The sequence below is a fragment of the Strongylocentrotus purpuratus genome, unplaced genomic scaffold (assembly GCF_000002235.5).
Source record: "Strongylocentrotus purpuratus isolate Spur 01 unplaced genomic scaffold, Spur_5.0 spur5_scaffold_7, whole genome shotgun sequence".
NCBI lineage: Eukaryota > Metazoa > Echinodermata > Echinoidea > Camarodonta > Strongylocentrotidae > Strongylocentrotus > Strongylocentrotus purpuratus.
The window spans coordinates 14,649,723-14,676,249 of record NW_022145613.1 but is presented as its reverse complement, the minus strand read 5'-3'; the positions used below and the strand labels follow the sequence as shown (position 1 = coordinate 14,676,249).

Genomic DNA, 26,527 nt, shown 5'->3' with positions numbered 1-26,527 from the left:
TCACACGCTGCCTTAGCACTCGCTCTTCTCAATGTTACATGCTCATTTGAATTAGTATAGATGTATATTTAGTCCCACTTGAGTACATGTATCAGCATTAGTTTGTCTTTAATATCTATGATCAGAAAACTTAGTAGTGTATGAATCAGAACCTCAAACTCATGTTAAATTTTTGTCCTCGCTCTCAAATTCAAGGTCAAGTTGTCATTGTTGTATTTGTTAATATCCTAGTCAAACTGACGAGACGAACACCAGACCATCAAAAGACCTGTCAAAATATTACATTACACCAAACGGTCGAGAATCGGTTTAGAGTTAGTTTTGGTTGATTGAAGGAGGTTCATTCAAATATGATGCGGTAAAGCTGCAGGTATATTTACATGTAGATGAATGGCATCTGCGCACAACAAAGGTCCTGCACGTTATTAAATGTGCTCGTGTTATAGATACAAAAATGTGAAGGGTATTACACTTTTTGTCGTCATTTTTATTAAAAAAATTAGCGGTTTTGCCACGTCATACATTGTATCACAAGGAGGGCCAAGGGTGTATTATCTAATCTTTTGTATATACCGGTAGGAATAAATTGAAACAAAGATTAAATATACCTTACAGATAATGGTCTTCTCCACTAGCTATACTAGTATATGAAATTGAGTGTCACCAGATACATGTCCAATATGTAGTAGCTGATGTCTTAACCTTCCACTTTTTCATGTAAATAAAGCAATACTAGGTCAAATGGAGAGAAAAATAAAAGGACAATAGGCTTTAAACATTTGGATTTCCTCCAAAAAATATTTTAGTACTAATTTTATGAAATTATACTTCTCTTCCACAATTTTAAGGCATTGTTGAATGAAATGCAGTCCTTCAGATATATTATGTTCATGTATACTCATGTGACAAGTTATGTTCTTGTTTAAGCTTGTAATTTAGAATCATTGTGGTATATTATTATTCTTCAAAGATTTCAATAAATATAAAGGGTCCCATCTGTAATTCCCAAGATTCAACCATATCTCATGTACCTAATATATGTCTCATTTTTCTGCAATAAAGAAAAATATGCTGTACTATGCATATCAAAAATGACTTGTGTTATGTCTTTGCTGTTGTGTGTATGCATTTGATATCCCCTGACCCACGGTACATGGAACCTATAGACCAGCCAGTATTCTCCCACCAGTACATGCAATCAACATGAATTAAAGAGACTAGATTTTTCAAAGGGGGTCTGGGTCTCATTTCATAAAACTTGTTATCAATAACAAGTAACGATAGCTGTTATAGGCTACTGAAATCGTGGCATTAGTTATTGATAACAAGTTTTATGAAACGGGGCCAAGCTGCAATCCAGGTTTGCTCTATCTCGCCAACTATCTTTTACTCATTCTTTCCAGCTTTCCGCATGACACAGACCAGGTTTAATTTCCATTTCACAGCCAAATTAACGTTTTCAAAAGGTCAGTTTTCAGGGGGATGCCTCTGAAAACTTCAAATATTGTGGGGTTGGGAATTAATATTTAGCGGGCCATTTATACTGAAGCCTTATGTCTGTAGACATTTATTTCATGATCTTACAGACCTTGATAGATTAAATATAGCATTATTAAAGTGTTGATACGTGTACTAGGTGTAGTGCAAATTCATATTGATAACTAGACACAAAGAAGTAAATGCAATCGGTTCAAAAAAGGACTTTGGGTGCAAGAGGCAATACCACACATTTATTCCCAGATCACAGAATCAATTTTGTGCACATAATATACAGGGCTATAATCATCAAACAAAAATGTAGCGTTAGTTTCCATAAATACATGTATATGTTATATCATTCCATATTTACTTATAGTAACAATGTTAGCTAGCTGCAAATTGTCCTTGTAAAGAGATCTTGAGTTCATTAAATAATAAAAATCATGATTTTCTTGATGGTGATATTTTCAATGAGCATATTAAGGACAGCTAGACTTTGGATGAATAGCTGATGGGGATTGACCCTGGATTAAACATGGAAACAAATTGCACATGGCTTTGTCTCCTTGCGGATTTTCGTTTTTTCCAAATCATTTACAAATCGTGTATCTATTTTGAGGGTGCCTCCTCGTCTTCACGGATGAAGCTCTTGAGTAACTCTTGGCGTTTCACGGCGAGACGTTCCTCACGGCGCTTGCGGGCCTCCTTAGTCCTTGTTCGCCTGGCCTCGGCCTGCTCGCTGTGGACAAAGAAGCAGAAAAAAAAAAAAGAGTCAGAAACAGGTTTCATACATGTTGTATGTATATGAACTGGAGATCATTTATACATTTCATTGCTGTTTATAAAACACTGTTTTCACACTACAAGGGTCCCCAGCACGTCATGAAAACAAAAGACAAAAAGTTTCTCAGATTTTTCCCTGTTGGGGTGGGGGGGGGGGGGGGGGGGGGGGGGGGGGGGGGGGAGTTCACTATTACTTTATTTAAACATATTTCCAGTTTGAAATGCCACTACAGGCCAAGCATCCAGGTTATGCTGTTCGGACCTCAGAAAAAAAAGACTGTCTTTCCACAAATGAAGAAAGGGAACTTTCTAGAATAGCTGAATACCCTGACTACAGAATATCAAATTTCAGAAAATTATCAACATTTGAGCACCACCTCCTTTTTGGATTCAACATTTGAATTAGTGTTATAGCACAAATAAAACATTATTTTCTGAAAAGGAAACTTCTACAAGTAAATTCTTTTACTATGAGGGAAGCCTTTAGCAGAAATGTGCATTCAATATATATATTTTTAAAACCTTGGGCAAATTTCTCATCATTTTGACTTACGCAAGCATCTTGCCACGTTGGTTCTCTGCCTTCTTCTTGTGGATGAACTCCATGAGAACACGCTTGTTCTTGAAGACATTACCCTTGACCTTCATGTACAGCTCGTGGTACCTGCAACAAAGACAACATTCAACTCATCAGCATGATTGCATTTGAAATACATATCAGATGTGTTGAGCTCTGGTTATATGCAATTTCATTGTGAAGAAAAGTTTCCAAGATGTATTCTGAGTGAATGAGTACATGTATGTACTAAATGCAAACAATCATGTACCATAAGGTTTAGAATCAGCAATTAGAGCAAAATTAACTATATCAATCAAAAGCACTCTTTCATGATATGAATAGTGAATACATGGGACTGCAAAAATGTGCAGCATCAGAATTGGGTCCAAAATCTCAAAATAATTCTAAATGAAATAGGAAGGCATGTCAAGAGCAGGTCTTTCCATGGAACATTGAAATCATTCATAATATTCTTTGACATGGCAATATCAAAGAATCAAAAGCTCACAGATCATTTTTCAACTTTACCAAAACTTAATTGTCTCAACACTTCATCTACATGTATATAAAATGGTACTTAACAAAAAGATAAAGCAATGACTTTTCTTCAATTTTATGTTAACACTTTTACAGGGAAAGGGTACTCATGCCAAAAATATGCAGTGAACTTTCAAACATTTAAGGGATAACCACAACAAATTAGGAGATTTCCTGAAAAGAATACCTTTTCTGCATGATTATGATTACAAACTCACAAGATACTTAGCACACTTCACAGCAAGACAGCCAAAAAAGCATATAAATTGGCAACCCTTCCTTAAAAGCCCATCACTTACAAGCTCCAAAGCCCCTCCTTGCCACCTCACCCCCCCCCCCCCATAAAAAAATGAATCTCTGGATCCCAAAAATTTGTCTTGTAAGGACATATGCACACAGACCCTGTAATGTCAATCTGGTCTCCTGTGACAAAAACTGTGTGGAGCCCAGACTTTTATTTCAAAGAAAGACCTTTTTAGTTCCACTTACAGATGCCTGTCGATCTTCTTGTTCTCCCTGTACTTCTTGAGTAGCCTCCTAAGGACTCGCATCCGCCTGATCCAGATCACTTTCGTTGGCATACGAGCATTGGCTGTACCCTTGCGCTTACCTGAATAGATAATGAACAAAGCATTTTTAAATCCAGAAGTAAATCATTTTGTGCTCTTTTATGTTTTTCACAAGGCTCATAGTAAACAACACAAATGTTTATTTTATTTGTAACATGTAATGCTTCCTTGCAGAAATTAGTCAACAATTGTAGAGATTTTATTATAACTGCTCTCTAAATTTGTGGTACATGTAATCAAACCTTCGGTCATAAACATTCTTTCCAACCTATAATCTTTAAACATCACAAAAGGCCTATGTAACGTGGTCAGTGGTTTGATCATACATTTACTTACCACGTCCACTGTGTCGACCTTTCCTACGAGCCTCGGCATTCTTGCGAACCCTGGCCCTGGAATGTACAGCAACTGGCTTGCGGATAATCAGACCATCCTTGATGAGCTTGCGGATGTTCTGCCTTGAGTTGGCGTTGGCGATCTCGTTGATTTCGTTGGGATCCAGCCAGACCTTGTTCTTGCCGCAGCTCATCACGCTTGCGGCTAAGCGCTTCTGCAACCGTAGGTTACTGTATTTTGAGAGAAGAGAAAAACATTGGTTACTAATAAGATCCATACTTTAATTCACATCATATAATCCTCTACTTTGACTAATGCAGGGGCGATAGTCAGTGAGAGTTGAACAAAAGTTTTTAGAACTCCTAGCGCTTTATATGCAAGCGTTCAAGCAAGTCATGATAAAACAGCACCTCATCTCCCATCGATCTCAGGGATTATCTATTTTTGGAGAAAAAATTACCCCCCCCCCCCCCCAAAAAAAATAAGGGAAAAAAATAATCAGAAAATCATCAGGCTTGCTAATGGAATGCCACCTTTGGGACCTTCTACATGTATTTAATGCATCAAAGTTCAGCCCACACCACACAAGACTTGTTTGAATTTAACATTAATTACTGGGTGCACTTACTTCCTGTGCAGAAAAAAGGGGAAATATTTTTATGTTTACTTTATGAAAATAGTGATTAGTTTAGTGGAAAAAGATAAGTATGGGAAGTGTTGTTGCATTCAAATTGGTAATACATATAATGCAAAGACAGACACATGGTTCTGGCCAGGATCAACATCGCTATCACCTGCAGAGGTCACTGTTTCTGTTATGTAAATCCTATATGTGCTCATGTAAACAGGATTCACATGAATTGTAAGCAAAGCTCCGCCGTTCTTGTAAAGAAATGCCTATTTTACCTTCATCTGTTCACTGCTCTCAAAGTGTGTTGCATCATAAAGAGGGGTCCCTCAAAAAAAAAAAAACGATTTGAAAGACTGAAATCGATACCTTTCAGTTTTCAGAGTGCAATGCTTCTCTTACTGTAGGGTACCTGGTCCAAGAATAAGGATTAACCGCATAAATTGCGTTCTAAAAAAGGAGGGGGGGATTTCGCAACGACTCAGCCAGCCGCTGAATAAGATACGGTAGTCTACGCTGGTTCATTTAACACGTTCGGCGGGAGGTTTTTTCAAAACCGGGAGATAGCGGGAGAGCAGCTGGAGGAAGGGCGTTTTGGCTAGAGTCTCCCGCTACGAGCTGGTGGGCCGGCAGGAGAATGAGCGTGGTGGTGTGATACTCCCTCCAAATGCAGGAGGGTTGACAGCCCCATTTAATCTCAATTTGCAGTAGGGGCGCTGGTCCGAGAATGTGGATCATCCGCATAAACGAGGATATCCTTGTATTTGCGGACAAAATACGACCTAAAAACATCTGCATTTTCGCAGACGTTTTTATTCTTTGGCGCTCTGCGGGTTAGGGGTTCCCGATTCGCGCCATGGCGAAGCGAGAGTAAGATTCTGCAAAATAAAATACCTTTTGTTCACTCTCTATTTTTATGCCCGGGTTGTCCGTTTTACGCATTGGCATTTCCAGTGCGTGTATCGGGCAACCTACACTTGGCCAAAAAAAAAAGGTCCGCAAAAATGGAGACGATCCTTATTTTTCTGCGTTTACGAAAAATGCAGACAATCCTTATTTTTCATGAATGACACGATTAGTCTGCCTTCATTTCATTCGTTTAAGCAGACAATCATCATTCTCGGAACCCCACCCCTTTCCAATTATATACTGAAGACTGAAGTACTCGGTAGCATGTAAATTAAGCACACTCCATGGGCATGGTTTGACACTTGCTGGTGCTGGCGGGCTGGGTAGGTAGCTAGCAAGCAACGCGACAGCGGCTCGCTCTCGCTCGCACAACCGAGCTTGGACTTCGCGCAGTGTAGTGCATGCTGCATACCCAAATTAGATCTATATTGACCGTGTATGTATACGGACTCCGATCCCGGCAGAATGACATGACATGACCCTTACAAACACTGTTATTTTGAGTAATTTCTGGAAATGCAACACTAAATAAAGATATTATAATAATAATTAGGCATTTCTTGAACATATAATGCAGTGTTATTGGGAATAAACTATTCAATAAAGCATTATTAGACCTATTTTCTTAACAATCTTGTTACCTCATTTTGGTCTACGTAGATCACACGAGGAAAAGAGAGAGGTGTATCACAGCTTGAAATGGGAGCTTAATCCGCGGAGCTATATTTTTTGTGGCTTAAAGACTCAGAGATAATAATAAATTTGATGGATATATATACCAAATTAGTTTTTATTATTACTAAAAAATATATCGTTTGTGGTATATTCCTCAAAAAAGGTTAATATACAATTTTTAACATATTGCGTATTTATTTTGGGAAAACTTTAAGTGATGAGGCACTTTGTTACAATTCGCTGCTACCAATATTGATACGATGGTCTCCAAAAATGCGTAGTGAGGCTAACCGTAAGTGATTACGACCAGCGAAACTTTACACCATCTGCTGAAATCTCGACTCAGGTGATATGGCAGAAGCTGCCGCTTGTCAAAGTTTTGGAGATTGGCTCTCCTTGAAACTTGAACAGCTTAACATTGATCAGGATGTTTTTGGAAGCTACATAAGCAGCATTGTCGAAACTGATGATTCGAATGAAGAAGAAAAGTCAGAAGCCTTGAATGGGATTCTCGGCGGAATATTGGTATGAAGTCCCATCCGTGGCAAATGATGTTGTAATGTTGTGATGTTGAATCAATGTTGTGACTGTGAGCAAGTGAGTGTGAAAATGTAAGTTAGACCGAAAGCTTCAGTCTCTATAATCGTCGGTTGTTCCACTGAGACTACGTCTGGCTCCACTAGACCTCCGGTTATAGAGACTGAACGATCGCCTATACCATCGTATGTTGAAGATATCACGGCTAGATTTTAGCCGCTAGGCCCCTCCCACAAACATGACAAACTTGCCACGGCCGTATTGTTATGCCCCCAAAATCCCCCAAAATGTCATTTTACCTCGTCCATATCCAATTTTAAATTAGGCCTAGGCTATAATACATCGGTTCCACTTACTAACTTGATTGAAATTATCCGTTTAATGGTCCCTTTTAAGGAAATTATGGGTCAACATCGACATCCATGTTGAAAATCTTGCAAGCCGTGTTAAACTCTCGCTGCCGTCAATCTCATCCCTTCTAGTCTACGCCGAAGGCAAAATGATTATGAAGGAAAAACTGTGCGCCATCTACACGTTCGTAATGGCGTTATCACAGCTGTGCAGCGATAGTGTCATGTCTGATCATATCTTATTAGCATTTTGAAGCTACTTTCATCTGTTTATGAATTTGCTTATTTCTATTTCTCTTGATTTTTGTTTTGGGGTGTGATTAGGAGGATGCCGTTGAAGAAACTTGCGAGGAAATCTTGCATAAATGGAAACAGATAAGCTGCTCTGCCTCTGAAGAAAAGCAAGTCAATGGAGGTAATCATATAATTACACATTTTTTATAACAACTTAGTTTTTAATCCTGCTTGTTTGAGATGAATACATTTCGAAGTAGGCTACAGTAGATATCATGTTTTTTTCTCTTTTCCACTTTTACCTTAGTCTTCCTTCTGTTTAATATACATATGGTCTTAAGATGTTATCACATCATCCTTATCAATCATCAAATGTTATCATCTTATCAAAAAGGTTCAGTGTGACTTCCTTTATCATCACCATCTGTTGTAAATATTATTCCATTCTGTTTCACACTGCAGAAAGTACTTGTACAGAAATGCTTAAATGATGAAATTTTTATGTTTTATCCTCAGATGCCCCCTCAACAGAGAATGGGGAAGACAAGATGGCGGCCATCATGGAGCGCCATGCTGCCACCCAGGTTCCCAAGGTAACCAGAACGCCAACAGACAGTAAACAGAAGGCTGCCCTCTTGGCCCGATTTGCTGAAGTTTCAGATGGCGAGGAATATCCTTTATGAAACACATTTTTTTTGTGTGTGTGATAGCAATGCTGGTGTGAACAGTTTCTGTTAACATTTTAGCATTGTTGGAATTTACAGATATAAGGTCTATTTGCAAAGTAATTGATTTTATCTTGATGAATGAATGACAGGTTTGTTACTTCAAGTAGCTGTATATTTGTATTCTTGCAAAGTAAGCATTCATTGTATGTTGGAATGGTGTAGGCTGAAAGTGAAGCCAATTTTATTAGCATAGACACCTATAACCAGTGGCCATTTACATTTTCAAAATCTTTTAAACTCATTCTTTCTAGGAAGTAAATAGCCCTGGCATCTTTATGAAGCATACTTTTAAAAAAAGAGAAAATAAAAAAAAGCAGAAACAAAAATGTAATGTTATGAAATGGGTCCATTATCTTCAACAAGTCCTTTTAGATGTTTAAAAAAATAAAATCATTTCACTTTTGATAAAGGAAATGCGTTTTTCATTTTGTATTTTTATTTTGTATTATTTTTGTGTGGACATTCTAGATGACTTTGTTTTACACTGTCGTATCATCTGGTGAAGAATGCTAACTAGGCAAAAGGGTTTAGTAGTGATAATATAGACATTTCTTTCATTTATTTGACTTTGCATGTCCTTGTTTGAAAGAAAAAATTCCTTGACTGCAGTGATGCACAGATGAAGATTATTATGAACCAGACTATGATGGAGGTAAAGGTGGCGGAGGAGGAGGAGCGGGAGGAGGCTTGGATGACTTCTGTATCCTTTCAAATCTACATAAAGGCCCATATTAGGCCTGTAAACGATCATTGGATCGGGGGTTGATCTTGAGCAGATCGGGTGAGATCGATAAAAACGATCGGAAAAAAATCTGCACATTTTAAAAAAAAAAATTTAATGCCGAAATATTCAAGTTTTGGGCTATCAAATGCCTTTAAAAAATGCATAACTGGGATTATTTCGTCGTTTGGAGTTGTTGTAGACCCGTTTGTTGATATTTAGTGCCTTTTCATGACTTTGAAATTAATAATATTGGTCCAAGAAGAGAGGCAAAACATGCGGGCCGCCATCTTGGATTATAATGTAGGCATGCATTACAAGTAGATACACTTTGCCTTTTGATTTTTTTGACAACCTCTTGTTCAGGAGATTTGTTCGATGGATTCCAAGATGCCTTTGGACACTTTTAATTCTTGCTGACAAGAGTGAATAGAGTAGGTCAGGTAAACTTCATTAGAGAGGTATAGGAGCTCAATAATACCTGTACAAGGGAGTATGATCCAACACAGTCTATAGAGATTTGCACAAGTCAAAATGAACCTTTGGCATTGTAAGGGTTAACTTGCCTTAACCCCATGTTCCTGAATCAGTATTATATAGCAACACCAACAAGGTGGATGTGGATAAACAGGAGAAGGAGAAGCGAGAGAAATCCAAGGTGGAGAGCGCAAAGAAGAAGGAGCAAGATAAGCAACAGAGAGAACAACAGAAGCAGAAGACACAAGATAGAAAAGACAAAGAGAAGAAGCGAACACAGAAGCAAGAAAGACGCAGGTAGCGTCCCTTACTTCGACAATCAGATATTTTGTTAATGCCATTTTTCATAGTATTTATTTTTTGACCATATATCTGATGCAGTTGCCCACATGCCCATTATCAAAGGATACGAGCCTTAAAGACATCAACCAATACCCATATTTGGATATGTTTGTCCTTATTTTGACAGTATCTTGTTAATTAAAATGACATTTTATGTTGATTATTGTGCATTTTATATTGAGACTTCTTCAGGGCAGTTGTCACATATGAAATGTTCTAGATCACAAAATGTTTATTTGATGTAAACATGTGCATATTTACTACTACATGTAATGTCTATTTATTCTTTTCTTTTTCATTACACATATACTCCTCAAATGAATTGTTGTAATATGGATGTTGGATGATGTTCATTCAATTAAAAAAAAAACTGATGATGGATATTCTGTACACACTACAACAGTTCTTGACTTGTGTTACACTTTACATCTGCTATGATCGTATAAAGCCCCCCCCCCCCCCCTTCATTTGCAACCGTGTTTACGCATGTATTTGTTGCAGTTGCACGTTGAAAAACATCTCATTCTATGCTTATTATTAGTGCTTCCATGTTATGAACCTATATCGTGAATGCTTAGGGCAGAATTCCATCAAATTGGTTTTCTTTTATAGAGAAAATTATGTTGATTGTCACATAAGAAAGAAATGTTTTTGAAGTGCAGATCTCTCTCTGAACAGTACATTACACAGCCAGCATTGTGTAGACGTTGACCAATGACCTGACGTCATTTTGATTTGTTTCGACAATTAATGTAGTTTACTTTCAGTAAATAAAGTTTATTCATTTTTAGAATACCATCTCAAGTTGATCTATTCCTGATATAAAGCAGACATGCCTTCTTTGATAGTCTCATCCTCTTGTAATTAAACTTATATTTTTCTGTCAGAAAATATGAACTAAGCATACTTATGAACGATGGTGCTACTTAGCCTTACAGTCGTTTGCTGTCATCTGTTGTAATTAGTCTAATATCACTGGTATATTTATGCAGAAGAACAGTGTTTTTTGTTTCAATGATTTTCTTTGACTAATCATTTGTTACAAGTGTGGGATACCATTCTCACTTCCAAACAAAAGTGATCCTAAAAGACGCTCAATGGGTTTCATGTATTGTTTGTGGTCAATTTCGCCAAAATGGTTATGAGGTTAGTAATGATATGTAATCGTTTTTGAAATCTCTGGACATTACCCAAGTAAACCCCAGGATAAAATTTAGGAGTGTGTTTGGAAAGTTTCCTGCCTTGATATAATGGAATCACAACTGACACGACGCGAAGTTTTTGCGATTGATCAAGTCTGCTGTCATGGAAACAGCTGTTGCTTATATCACAAACAAATTCTGGTTTTACTGTCTATTCAATACCAACTACATCATACATGTACATCAGAGCTACTGGAGCTTTGATAAGGCCAAATATCATGTAAAGAGAAATGTTCTGTCAATTTATATTCATAACGTCATAATTCAATGTATTTAGAATTTGGAAATGTATTGGACAACAAATGACAATCCTTGGATTTTTCCATGTCTGGAAAGTGGACAAATTGTCATTTTACTTTGGGTGATAAAAAACTGCCATTCCCTGCCATTTTCATGTTGAAGAGGAAAAAAAAAGAGTTACACATGGTTGGAAAGTGATTGAACTTTCGAAGTCGAGTATTGTTCTCTTATAAGAAAGCTATTTATTCAGTGCAATTGTATTGAGGTTTGATGGTTTATAGGGTATTATATCATGCTTTGTGTGCCAGGTTTGTTTACATTTCCTTTTCACATCCCATGTTTCTCTATTTTATTCTCCAAAATGAAAGGGGGAGGGGGGAATCATCAGTGATTGTCAGATTTATTCAAATTGTGAATTTTCCTTTTTCACATGAATTAAAACAAGGTGCAGAAAAGACTGTAACCAGTTCTTTAATCTTCTGAAAAGATTGATGAGAAAATGTTCTAAAAAATTTCTCAATATTTCTTTAGTTGAACAATAGTTGAACTGCTTTCAGTACTAGTCTTGATTCTTGGTCATCTGCCACGTCACCTATTTTACCAGACCAATCGTAACTGGCAGGTGAAAGCAGTTCAATTCTCACCTCAATCCCCAACGTTCTGGCCAACAACAGATTTATTATTATTATTTGTTTTATTGCAATATTCTGATCACAATGAGATACCTTAATGATTACTGGTAATACACCTATACTTCAAGTAGCGAGGGGTTATGAATATAAGCAGGGATACCAGTTAGAATTGATCCAAGGGCCTGAAAATCACCTAGAATGAGCTATTTTGTACACAAAAAAGCCTAAACTATGGTTTGAAAATAACTTGCCAGGGCCTGAATTCAGCCTATTGCCTGAAAACTGGCATCCCTGTATAAGGTTTGTTCGTTCGTGCAGTTATGAATACACTGTATAAGGTATTACATGGTTGCTGATGGGAAAATACCTTTTTCTGTTTACTCATCATACATTTTGCTAGAGGTAAAGGTAGTAATTTTGAGTACATGCTTACCTTGTTACATATCTTTTCTCAATTATTCAAGTGCCATCTTTTATTTATTATGTTTATGTAAATGTATATGCAAATTGATTGTCATAAATGTGGTATGTTCTGTTGACCTTTTATCACAATGGAATTAATACATTAGATGTCAGACTAATAGAGAGATACGTCTCCCCCCCCCCCCTTACAGTAATCATCAAATCATTTGGTTATTTGCATACTGAGTTGAGTCCACCTTTTTTATGCCTCCGCCACCGAAGGTGGTGCCGGAGGCATCATGTTTTCGGGTTGTCCGTCCGTACGTCCGTCCCGTTTGACCGTTATCACAATATCTCAAGAACCATTTAAGATTTAAACTTAAGACTCGGGAATAGTATTTATCACCATAGGAAGACGATCTGATTAGATTTTGGAGTACGTAGGTCAAAGGTCACAGAGGTCAACTTATGAAATTCCTTGTATTGAGTTTGTTAGCGCGATATCTCAAGAACCATTTGAGATTTAAACTTCAAACTTAAGGATAGTATTTATCACCATAGGAAGACGATCTGATTAGATTTTGGAGCACGTATGTCAAAGGTCAAGGGTCACAGAGGTCAACTTATGAAATTCCATACATTGAGATTGTTATCATGATATCTCAAGAACCACTGGAGATTTAAACTTCAAACTTAGTGATAGTGTGTATCACTATAGGAAAACAATCTGATTACATTTTGGAGCACGTAGGTCAAAGGTCAAGGGTCATAGAGGTCAACTTATGAAATTCCATACATTGAGATTGTTATCATGATATCTCAAGAACCACTGGAGATGTAAAAACTTCAAACTTAAGGATAGTATGTATCACCATAGGAAGACGATCTGATTAGATTTTGGAGCACGTAGGTCAAAGGTCAAGGGTCACAGAGGTCAACTTATGAAATTCCATACATTGAGATTGTTATCATAATATCTCAAGAACCACTGGAGATTTAAACTTCAAACTTAATGATAGTGTGTATCACCATAGGAAGACAATCTGATTAGATTTTGGAGCACGTAGGTCAAAGGTCAAGGGTCACAGAGGTCAACTTATGAAATTCCATACATTGAGATCGTTATCGCGATATCTCAAGAACCACTGGAGAATTTTCACTTCAAACTTAATGATAGTATGTATCACCATATCATAATATCTCAAGAACCACTGGAGATTTAAACTTCAAACTTAATGATAGTGTGTATCACCATAGGAAGACAATCTGATTAGATTTTGGAGCACGTAGGTCAAAGTTCAAGGGTCACAGAGGTCAACTTATGAAATTCCATACATTGAGATCGTTATCGCGATATCTCAAGAACCACTGGAGAATTTTCACTTCAAACTTAATGATAGTATGTATCACCATATAATATCTCAAGAACCACTGGAGATTTAAACTTCAAACTTAATGATAGTGTGTATCACCATAGGAAGACAATCTGATTAGATTTTGGAGCACGTAGGTCAAAGGTCAAGGGTCATAGAGGTCAACTTATGAAATTCCATACATTGAGATTGTTATCACGATATCTCAAGAACCACTGGAGATTTAAACTCCAAAATTGTTTAAATTGCTCTATGGCGGAGGCATCATTTTCGACTGCGCACAGTCAAAATTCCATCTAGTTTATGTCTGTTATTGAAAAAAGGGCTTCAGACTCCTTATTTTGTATTTGGGCATTACATGAATATTCTTTGTATGCATCAATATTTACTTATTTTTATCATTAACAAGACAAAGCCTTTGTACCAGGTATAGCCCCCCCCCCCCCCCCCCCCCTCATCATTTTGCAGGTACATGTATTTCATTGAATTTCCCTTCTTTGCATACAAGTTTAGTAATACATGTAGTATTTTGTAGACAATTCTTAAATGTCTTAATGTGTTGAAAATGCACCCTTCATGAATTACTTGAATCGTCACGGTAAGAGGAAGCCTTATCCCCTTTACTTTTATTTTCTACTTTGCGTAATGCATGTATAGTGCTCTTCTTTAGACATTTTTATTGCTAATATTGAATAAAAATTTGAATTTTCAGAACATTTGAATGTAATGATCTTCCATGAGAATAAAGCTGAAACACAACTTAGTTTTGTATTTTGTCAGTAATTTGACCATAGTGATTACTATTATGATAATAGTGAGGATGATAATGATAATGATGATGATGTTGATGATGGTGATGGTGATGTTGATGTTAATGATGTTGATGATAATGGCGATGATACTGATGATGTTGATGATAATGGCGATGATACTGATGATGTTGATGCTGACTAAAATAATGGTAATAGTGATATTGTAATTTTGTTGACCCGTCTTATAATAACATGTGTGCTGAACATGATAATATTCCTCTCATGCACAGTGCATATTCCATGATATAATGTCTCTATGTGCCTCCAAAGGTATTTGGGTATTATCAACATGGCTTTAGCTCTGGCAACCGTTTGCAATCACTGCATACAAGGAATAAATCCTACCAGTGTGGCAAATGTAAATTGTACTTGGAGATGCTGCTCACATCACTCGGTGATACAGACGTTTGGTTGTTCCACGGTCAATTCTATACACTTGCCAAACTCCTAAATTCAACCCTACATCTAACCTTGACCTTTAACCTAACCTAAATCCGATTGCAATCATAGTCCCAACCATGTATCTTTGACGAAATATAGCCAGGAGCAATAATCGAGGTAGCAAATGACTCGGTAGAGTCGGTACTAAGTGTTGACAGTGATGGAGAAAGATGGATGTTGATAAAGAATTTGAACAAAATGAAAAAAAAAAAAAAATTAACTACATGTATTCTTTTATTAACTACATGTATTCTTTTCTTAACTTGTACACAAGAAATCAACAAAAGAGCAAGGACACATGAACAATTTAGGGATAATAATAAATCAATATATGGTGCATTTATGCCAATACATGCTTTACATAATATATATATATATACAATACATACATGATTTATAATACATATCATACACATAATATACAAGCTCAATAAATTTTTAATTTTTACTGTACCAAATATCAATTACTTCTCTGAAAACTTACAAAGATTTCTTAGCCAAATTATTTCAAAATTCCAGACATTTCATGGCTATGTTAAAATGTCATAGTAGGTAGGTTAGCGAAAGGTTAGCAAGGTTATCATTTTAGGTGTGCTAAAACAAGAAGTACCATAGCACCAATACAAAATTTGGAATGAAATGCTATACAAAAATATCAAATGAGTTGAAGATTCATTTAATCACTGCTAGAAACCATTCCGGTATGTATCTTCCCATAACGTTAAGTATCAAATTTGATTTATTATCCTGCTACTGATGTTCCGTGTTATTCATCTCAAGCTTGACCATCATCACATTTTTTTTACAAATGGCACGGGAGAGCAGGAATGTTTTCCTACATGTATGACTGGAAGATCTGTCTCATATTCATAAAATCCTATAAATCCTAGTTGGCAACTAAACTGCTCTCTCGTTGTCAACTAGGCACTAAAGGGTATTCATAAAACCTTACTAAGTTTCAGTTGGCAACTACCGGTAGGCCCAATTCATAAAGCCTAGTTGGCAACTAAATGGTCTTTTAGTTGTCGAATAATTCTGAAATATTGGTACCAGCTGGAATAAGTATTCCATTCGAGGACATCCTACAGCTGAAATCAATTTTTGGTTTCAGCTGGAAAACACTTGGAAGACTGAAGAGGTAATAAAACATATGCAATGTAATTTTTTTTTTATAATAAATATGGTAGTGACTTTTTGTACCGCATTTTCAAAAGATGGCTAAAAGAGATATATTGATATCCAACTTATACCTAGCAATCCTGCTTTTGTATAAATCCTGATTTAGTATCTTTTTGTTTCTCTCTCTCGATTCCGCTCTCACTTGTCTCCATATATCTACCTGCTCCCTTGTTCTCTCCTCTGCCCCCTTTTCTTCCTACTTCTAATAACATCAACTTTTAACTTTTAAAATGTTATATGTTATAATCAAGGATTTATTCTGTGCAATGTGATTTGATTGATGTACTACATGTATGTAAGTTATATTTTGACATAATTATTGATAACTGGTATTTCTTGATTTGTATGCATTCTGTATATCTTATTTTGTGAAGTGAATGTTTTCATCCTCTCTAGGACTCGATCTCTGCAGAGGACTCAACAGAAATAGAAAAGCAAATCAGTGAAAGTTTTAAAAATAGTAAATACCATGTTGCCGTCATGTGTCTTATGGTCAGGTATTCTGCTCAGGGGATTTGTCACGGTACAAAAAAGGTGATACACATAAATTGTTTGCAGATCGCAAAACAGAAATTTTGAAAATTTCAAGAACTACCAGAAACGCTGAGCAACGAATGGGAGTTTTGAAAAATATCCAATTGGGTACAAGAAAAATCAATAGAATAGATGAATTTGTGTCGATTTAAGAAAAAGACACAATAGGGATTCAGAGAAATTACGATGATAAATCTACAAGAAAATCAGGGCGCAGGAAATCACAAGATCAGAAACGTGCGAATGGGAATGAAAATGAAGGAAATCTTCAAAGTAGTAACCATGGAGGTCAATCTTGGGGAAAATCAAGAGTGACGATAGAAGAAGAATGGAACAAAAAAGGGGGGGGGGGGTCACAAGAGGGGTGGTGTTTTCCAGAAGGCACCTAAGAGAAATCCGCTTGGACATGCAAAGATACCCAAAGATGAATACTATGGAATTTGTGGGATGGAAAATCAGTCAAGCAATTGTTGGTTTAATGCCGCTATTCAAGGCATATGTCACACCCCAATCATAAGAAATTTCTTTCAACACCATAATCAACCCCCAGAACCTACAGGCCATCATGAAAAGGATGCAGTGCATACCATGAACTATTCAGCCTACTTAATGTTAGGATAAATGTGACCGACGAGTCCATTCTAACGTTCGCCGTTATCCAGAATGCATACATAGCAGTTTGCTGTGCCTGCTCGTTTACGATGAGTCAGCAACATGATGCTGATGAATTTTTGTCTCATATAATTATTCCCTTTCTAGACCATTTTAATTTTTCACAACACTTAACAATAACCGCGAAACAGAGGAGGACATGTAATCACTCTTCAGAAAAAACAAGAGTCATCTAGATTTTGGAGAGCATCGATCCCCGAGAACCATCCATCAATTGTCACAAACATACAAGATTTAATAAACAGCACCGTTAAAGATAGGAGGAACGTAGAAGTCAAGTGTGAACTCGAACTCTGCAGAGGACTCAACAGAAAAAGAAGGAAGCAGAATACAAGAAAATGCTGGCAACCACTTCTCTCGTAGAAGAAGTTTCGAAGCTTGGCGGACTGTGAACATCACAAGCCTTTAAGCTGCATGTTCAATATCTTTTTTATCATAATAAACCGATCATACAGAAACCATAGTGAAGTAATGAGAAATCACTGAATACTTGCCGGAAAGAGAAAATCGAGGGAAGATCTCACAGCAAAGAATGTATCTCTCCTCATATTTTTCCACTTTATATATATGTGTGTGTATGTGTGTATTTGTAAGGCTTGTATGTTTTTTTTTGTTTGTTTCTGTTCTTCTACAAGTTTTCTTTAGGGCAAAATAAGTTTATGTAATTTCAAATCTTTATTTAGTCCAGAATCTGCATGGTCCTTTATAATTTCCCTACACACTTGATTCAAGCCGTCGAAGATGGCGTTATCAACAAACTCATAATTATGCTCACCAGCCCAGTCTGAGGACCGTACAGACAAAAACCTCACTTTAATTGCTCTCCGTTGAAATTTCAACGGAGAGCAATAAAACTGCGGACCGCCCACCATCATGCTTACGCTGCGCTGATTGGTTGATAAAGTGACAATCTCTTTAGACCGAAAAGAAACGAGTTTGTTTTGCACTTTGATCGATCGTGTTTTCAAAACACGCAGCAAGGACTACGACACTATTTTTGCTTGGTTACTAGCTGATTTGAAGGCTAATGGGGCTTCATGCGAGAGATATATCATCTATTGCCAGTCAAGAAAGGTGGTCAGTGACCTTTATGCCACATTTATTGACTTACTGCCATCACCACACCCCAAATACTTTGATATGTTCCACACCAATACGGAACACGATGTCCAGCAGAACATCATTGACAGTTTCAGCCATGCAGATGGATCTGTGAGGGTGTTGATTGTGCTACAATTGCATATGGCATGGGCGTTGATGTGAAAGGTGTGAACACTACGATGATCTTTGGACGTTGCACAGACCTTGACGACTACATACAGATGAGCGGTCACATCGGGAGAGATGGAAAACCTAGCGTGGCCATCACTATCCAATTTTCAGGTGATATTGCTGGAAGGGCTGTGTCGGCCAGCATGAAGGACTTCACCACAACTACTGTGGTGCGGATTTAGCTTGCAGTTTCTCCGTTAGTAAAGTTAACCAGATTGTTTGTGAGAGCACTATTCAATTAAGCATTGAAAGCTTCAGGTCCTGGTATGCCCTCCCAAGTCTGGAGATGGCTTCAGACGTGTGGGGTATTCTTTGTCCACATTGGAGAGATCATCAGTGTCAGACCAGTTGGTGGCCTTCAGAGACGAAACAGAATCCGACACAGATGAAGATTTTTCTGACAGTGACGAGTACCAAGAGGCTGTCTTGTCTGTTAGTGACAGTGACTGAACAATTTTTGCGGAATCCTAGACCACCCGAGCACCGGACAGCCTGACCCTGGACAATCCGACCCAATACCCTGGACAACAGTTTTAAAATACAACTTTGCAATTCTTGAATATAATTCCGCATATGGTGAAAAAGGTTATTACGTATTGACTTTTACCCCAGCTATACTGGGCGTCCTAATTTAATGATGACGCCATCATCGGCTGGTAGCAAGTAAGTAGGGAGAGGTAGCATTGATGTGGTGGAGATCAAAATTAAATAGGCCGGATTCTGGACTAATCTTTATTATGTTCATCACATTTTGTTTAATTAATTGGGGGTAGATATCTCAACAAACTCATTTATTTGGGTTTTTATAACTTCCGTTTTACCATTATTGTTTAATATTTTAATGTACTTATGTATATTCTAATGAAAGATTTTGCATGTTATTTACAGTACCTTTTGCAAATGTATGTGTTCTTGTGATGTGATTTTTATGGAAATGAATAAACTTAATTGAACAAATGTCTTCTCAATCCAAGAGAATAAAAATAAAGCATCTGTCACTTTGAAAACAAATTTTGTTTTAAATGATAAATGTTAGTTTCCCGCGACTCATAACATTACAAAAGCCCCGGTAGTGTTAATGGATGCTTCACTTGTCCTACAAGGAGACAGTCCATACAATATAGGTTTGACTGATGAGGTTGCACAGAAGCTTTTGCAACCGTCAGACGCAGACTCTGAAGCAAGGACGATCCATGCGTTGGAGCTCATCAGTTGTGCTGTGCTACTCATTTTACAAAGACAGTGTAAAGACCAGTTGCCTTGAGGGAAGTATTCGCAACCCTCAGAACCTATATTGACTTCCTGTCTCAACGCGTTCTTTATTATTCTAACACATCATCAACTTTCCAAATACAACTATTGATTTCTGGTGATATCAATCCAAATCCTGGACCTCGGACAGAAAATGAGCTAAAGTTTACATCAACTATAACTCTTATTTCTTATCACCGTGATGAACTTTTGAAATTGAATTGTGCCCCACAGGCTGTTTGTGATCAGGCCCAACAGATTTGATTGTTTTTGGATAAATTATGCCCCCCCCCCCTAAATTTTGTTAATTATAAGTCACTCCTAAATCAGTTGAGGCCGGCTCAGCAGTAAGCTATGATAGCTGCCAAGTTCAGCGGATGGCGCTTCATTCAATCTCGACAGGGATCCAGAGTGAGGCGATCCAAAAAGAAGTTAAAGGTCGTTTGCATAAGGACAGGATCAACGATGAGGTGATCATGGAGGTTCTAACGAGAGCTGTTGCCCATGAGAGTGAGCGTCAGCAGAAGTTGACAGGCAAAATACAAAAGATTAGCTCTGTCAACGAAGTGTCTATACAACAAGACAAAACGGAAAAAAGTCAAGAAGGACGAAAGTCTAAAGTCAAGAAATTCAAACCCACCATGCCAGACTGGGAGAAGATGCAAGCTGCTATACACTCCATCGTACAGTCTGAAATGCAAAATCATCCAGCCCATCCATGGAAAATGTTATAATATCTTTCAGGAAAATGAACCATAACATGTCCTTATATAGCTTTATTAAAGATCAAATTCTTGAGAACTCTCGGTATAGATTTCAAATGTTGGAGTGATTGTCAAAACTAGTTCTGGAGACAGAGAGGGATAGTCATGGCTATCCTCGTTCCTCTGCTCCTCCTCTTCCATCTCCTCCTCGGTGTCCTCCTCCGCAGTCCAATGAAGGACCCACTCCTCGTCCTCGTCTTCTTCACCACATATGACAGATAGACCTGTTAATCTAGTACCAATGAAAAATCGTGAATACTTATAATAATATGAATAATTTTTTGTTGGGATCAATTTTAGATCCAGCCGCAATACCTGGCAGAAATCGAGACTGGAGCACCCTATCTAGTCTGTTGTTGCAGACGTCTATTAGCCTCCTTTCGTAATAGGTCTCCAGCCTTGTGACAATGAAGTCGACCAGCTGGATCACATTATAGACCTTTATTCTTTAACAATAAAAGGACGATCTTGGTGGAGTTGGCACAGGACTCAAAGAAATGTTTTTGCTCTCCTATGAAAAATCTCCCCAAAGTCAACTTTTTTTTGGGGGGGGGGGGATGCACTGTCTATTAATACTAGATGGAACTTCGACTGCGCGCAGTCGAAATGATGCCTCCGTCATAGAGCAATTTACAAACCAAAACAGAAGAAATTTTTCAAATTCAAGTTCAATTGTAATCCATTAACAGGTTCTCAGAATATCGTGATTACAAGCAATTTCTCATATACATATATGACCCTTTGATCTTTGACCTCATGACCCTAACATCTACTCAGTTCATTGGCTCCACAAGATGTCCCGAGTTAAATAGTAATCCATCTGTCAGTTCTAATGAGAATGCGTTCACAAGCTATTTTTGCATACATAATGAGCCTTTGACCTTTGACCTCATGACCCAAGAATCCATCAATCTGTTCTAATGATAATGCGATCACAAGCTATTTTTGCATACATAATGAGCCGCATGACCTTTGACCTTGACCTCATGACCCCAAAATCTAATCAGTTCATCGGCTCTGCAAGTAACATACATGACCTAAGTTTGGCAGGAATCCATCAATCGGTTCTTGAGATAACGCGATCACAAGCTGTTTTTGCATACATAATGAGCCCTGTGACCTTTGACCTTTGACCTCGTGACCCCAAAATCTAATCAGTTCATCGGCTCTGCAAGATACATACATGACCAAAGTTTGGCAGGAATCCATCAATCGGTTCTTCAGATAACGCGATCACGAGCTGTTTTTGCATACATAATGAGCCCTGTGACCTTTGACCTTTGACCTCGTGACCCCCAAATCTAATCAGTTCATCGGCTCTGCAAGATACATACATGACCAAAGTTTGGCAGGAATCCATCAATCGGTTCTTCAGATAACGCGATCACGAGAACGGGACGTACGGACGTACGGACGGACGGACGGACAACCCGAAAACATAATGCCTCCGGCTACTTCGTAACGGAGGCATAAAAAACTCACAGCGCTGTGTAACAGGGAAACTGGTGATGATGAGAGTACAGGCACTCCAAGATGCATAGTCATGCTCATTGATTTGAGCAAATGCAGTAAATGTATCACCAGAATCCAAAGACGGACAATCACTCATAGGAAGTGCCAAGAGTCTATCCTTTATGTCACATATTCATTTATATTTTAGATGTCATTACAATGTAAAGTCCCCTAAATGGACTTGAGAGTTGAACATTAAAGGTATGTGCACAAACCATTGATGTTGCAGTTCTCGTAATAATTGTAATACAGATACTAGATGGATAGGGCTGATCATATGAAGTGTATATGCAATATTGTGGATTTTGTTATGGTCTAGTCCAAGTTGACTGAATTTTATGTTACATGTATGTATGTATGTATGGTATATTTACTTATTGTTTATCTGTCGAGGACGACATCTTTTCTGGTGGGGAAGAGTGTGATCAGGCCCGACAGATTTGATTGTTTTTGGATAAATTATGCTCCCCCCTCTAAATTTTGTTAATTATAAGTCACTCCTAAATCAGTTACTTATAATAGAATATATAGTTGGCCAAAAGTGGCATCTCTTATGATATCCCCCCCCCCCCTGCCTTGGAGAATGGAAGAGTCCTAGACATCTTAATTAATGAGGAGAAACAAAGGAACAGAGTGCTGGTGATGCCATGTGTCATTCTACATGCTGACACCAATTACACCACAAGCAACTGTTTTCTTCTCTTCATTTTATTATTCTAGGTACCCTGTTCCCTTGTTACATGTTGTTTCACAATGTGCTTTGCATCCTTTTGTCTTGGATCAAATCAAATCTCTTGGAATTGGAATACTTCAGAAACAGTCCAAACGTAGTCGTATAGTCATAGGGGAAAAAAGAGTGGTCGTCAAAGACTGAAACAACTACTAAGAATACCCAATCTCCCTGCCGCATCCAAGTATACGTCTTAGTGCTTAGAGACTTCGGTGGTAAGCGCTTTACAAGTAACGTTTTTATAATTCTTATTATTAGAAAGGAACACTACCAGCTAACAAAGCAGCAAAATTCAGGAAAAAAGGTTGATTGGAGAAACAAGCCTCCCGCTCAAAGAGAAAGGCAGAAAACTCGAGCCAAGAAATGGAAAAACATCTCGTAGAAGTGGTTGACTACAATCATCTTTGTACAGAGATGGATCCCGTAGAGGCTGCAAATACTGCCCAAGAAAAGCATCCAAGGCGTGTCTGGTCTGGATTATACTCCAACAGAGGAACAAGCAGAAAACTTTGAGGACCAGAAAAAGGAAATTGGGTGAGATAATTGAAAGTGAGAAGACGAAGAGAGCTGCTCAGGCATCAAAACGGGTTCTGGCAAATTTCCTGGAGAAGCCAGAACTGCTTGTTGGGGAGGAAATTGAATATCTGTTCATAAGTGCTCACAAGAAAATGTGGGTAAGAGGTCTAGTGATCGGTATCGAGACCAGAAAAGAAGATTCCATGAAAACTGTTCGAAATCGATTATGAAGACGAAGAGGAAATTCAATATTACAACTTGTTTAGTGATTTAAAAAAGAACGAACTGATTGTGAAGTAAAATCAGAGGCCGGAGTTACAAGACTTGTTAGCACTGCAAGCAAGGCCTTCCATTATCGAGGTTGCGACAAATCTGGCGTTGAGGATGTATTAACTTTAAACTATTTACAAAACGCGAAAGTCTTTCTTTGTGGTTCGCTTTCATTTATTTACAAGTTCAAGCGATCTGGTGGTTTAATAACTCATCCGCTTCTGGTTCTGGTTGATGACATAGTTGAGCTTTCTTCAGATGCTGGTTGCTCTGTAGCTTCTGCACTGTCATCTAGCTCGAAGTCACCCTGTGTTGAGAAATTAAGATCCTCCAAGACTGAAGAAGAAGTGAGGCCTGCCATCTTTAACACAGCTGTCATTTCTTCATAAAGAAGTGAACTGTAAAGGCCCTTCAAAGGAACACTACCGGCTAAGTCAGCAGCAAAATTCATTTTCGAGCCATGAAATGCAAAAACATCTTGAAGAAGTAGTTGCAGGTTTCCTACAATCACCACAATCTAATTTTACTTCTGAAATGTTAAATGTAATATTTGAGGATTTATTCAGTGTAATTTTGTATGATTATTTTGTACTACATTAACTTTATTTCAACCTAATGATTGATAATTGGTATTCTTTGTTTTTCATCTTGATTTGTATGTATTCTGTATATTTTGTTTTGTAAAGTGAATATATTTAGCCCTAGGATGCATGTTGGGCTGTATGTTCAATGATTGTTATCATAATAAATAAATTCTTAGTAGTAAATGTTATCTTCATCCAAGAGAAAACTTTGGGCTGTATTGGCTGCAATCATGTTGGTATTAAAGCACCAAGCGCATAAACACTTAAGGAACAATCAATATCCAATACCCTAAACCCTAACCCAGGGACATCAGGACGAGAAGCTCCACTGCCCATGGACTTGTATCTTTTTTGGACAATGTGTATGGCGCAGTAGAGAACAAGTCCCTTCTCCTTAGCGAGTTTATGTGTATGTCCCATGACAAAGGGTAAAAGCCCTCAGACTTCCTAAAGAGGACACAGCTCAAAATCAACAAGTTGGTGGAGATAGGAGAGTTTTTACCAGACTCGACAGACCAGAATCTTTTAGATAGGTTTAGGATGGGATGCCAGGATGAGTACATCCTCTCTGTAACAAATCTCCATCAACAAATTGTTGCGCCCCCTTTTCATAAATTAATAAGCCTCATTCAAGAGGCCGAAGCCACTCGTGATGCAAAATATACACAGAAGCGCACCGTAAAGAGCTACCCCCAGCAGCTTGGCGCGCCCAACCCATACCTCCCTTACCCATCCCCACCACCACCACCACCACCACCACCACCACCACCACCACCACCACCACCACCACCACCACCAACCCCTCCTACTCCAATGATGTATCAAGGGAACCCCCAAAAGGAGAACAGACCCCCTCAAAATAGGCAAGTTGTGAAGCTTGGCCTGCTGTGGACATCAGAAGAAAAGATTGAAAGGCACAGAAGCTTTTGCAACAGTCAGATGCAGGCTCGGAAGCAACGAAAATCCACGCGTTGGAGCTCATCAGTTGTGCTGTGTTTCTAATTCTACAGAGACAGTGTAAGGACCAGTTGCCTTGAGGAAAGTATTGGCAACCCTCAGAACCTAGCTATATTGACTTCCTGTCTCAACATGTTTCTTATTATTCTAACACATCATCAACTTTCCAAATACAACTATTGATTTCTGGTGATATCAATCCATCAATCCAAATCCTGGACCTCAGACAGAAAATGAGTTAAAGTCTGCATCAACCTACTTAACTCCTATTTCTTATCACCGTGATGAACTTTTGAAATTGAATTGTGCCCCACAGGCTGTTGTTTCACAATGTGCTTTGCATTGTTTGTTTTGGATCAAATCAAATCTCTTGGAATTTGAATACTAAAAGTGAGAAGAGAGCTGCTCAGGCATCAAAACTGGTTCTGGCAAATTTTCTGGAGAAGCCAGAACTGCTTGTTGGGAAGGAAATTGAATATCTGTTCATAATTGCTCACAAGAAAATGTGGGTAAGAGGTCTAGTGATCGCGGTATCAACACCAGAAAAGAAGATTCCATGAAAACTGTGTTCGAAATTGATTATGAAGACGAAGAGGAAATTCAATATTACAACTTGTTGCGCGATTTAAAAAAGAACGAGTTGATTGTGAAGTAAAATCAGAGGCTTGAGTTACAAGACTTGTTCGCACTGCAAGCAAGGCCTTCCATTATCGAGGTTGCGACAAATCTGGCGTTGGGGATGTATTTCATCATTCCTTGAGATTGCATGTGGTGTAACCAACAAGATGCTCAACTACATTGGCAATCGTGCCAATGTACTATTCAAAGGAGCTTTCTCCTTCTTCTATCATGTAGAGCACATGAAGAAATTCCTCTCCCTCTTGGACAACAAGAACAATCTACTTCTAGCAGTAGAGGGAGACGTAAATGAAAAACTTTACGTTGCAGAGTTGAAGGCATTGGGCCTATTTTACAGGGTGGCAATCAGGCCCTTATGGGATATTGTAAGAGGAAAAGACAGCATCTTTGCATTCCTACTTTTGAAGCTCTCCTTCGATCACTTCACAACAAGGCAGGACAGGTGGAAGCACGACCGTTTTGCAGCCTTTGGCGAGATGCATATTCTTCTGAACCGTCATTGTGCATCAGCCGTAACACCGGATGAGTGTCTCACCATCGATGAAACTCTCTATCCCATGAGGACATCCCTCGCCTTCAGGCAATACAACCCAAACAAGCCGGCCAAGTACGAACTGCTCTACAAATCCATCCATGCGTCACGCTACCTGTACACATTCCTTGCAGCCCTATTTCTATAAG

General features: G+C 38.2%; 2 protein-coding genes and 1 long non-coding RNA gene across 3 annotated transcripts; 1 reads left to right on the top strand and 2 right to left on the bottom strand.

Annotated features, from left to right (window-relative positions):
- Positions 1-1,702: 1,702 nt before the first annotated feature.
- Positions 1,703-6,548, bottom strand: LOC593861 (60S ribosomal protein L19). The gene is made up of 5 exons (XM_793320.5): positions 6,442-6,548; positions 4,264-4,493; positions 3,848-3,968; positions 2,816-2,926; positions 1,703-2,218 (listed from the first exon to the last, which is right to left on the bottom strand). Exons 1-5 carry the CDS (start codon positions 6,444-6,446, stop codon positions 2,089-2,091), a joined length of 597 nt encoding a protein of 198 aa, XP_798413.1. The 5' UTR covers positions 6,447-6,548; the 3' UTR covers positions 1,703-2,088.
- A 229-nt stretch (positions 6,549-6,777) lies between these two features.
- LOC593867 (coiled-coil domain-containing protein 43) lies at positions 6,778-11,759 on the top strand. Its single transcript, XM_795695.5, has 5 exons — positions 6,778-7,000; positions 7,687-7,777; positions 8,113-8,266; positions 8,942-9,024; positions 9,636-11,759. The coding sequence occupies exons 1-5, from the start codon at positions 6,827-6,829 to the stop codon at positions 9,821-9,823; spliced, it is 690 nt and encodes a 229-aa protein (XP_800788.3). The 5' UTR covers positions 6,778-6,826; the 3' UTR covers positions 9,824-11,759.
- Positions 11,760-15,272: 3,513 nt separating this feature from the next.
- On the bottom strand, positions 15,273-25,011 carry LOC115919796. Its single transcript, XR_004062016.1, has 2 exons — positions 22,891-25,011; positions 15,273-20,109 (listed from the first exon to the last, which is right to left on the bottom strand). It is a non-coding gene; the product is annotated as an uncharacterized LOC115919796 (long non-coding RNA).
- Positions 25,012-26,527: the final 1,516 nt, after the last annotated feature.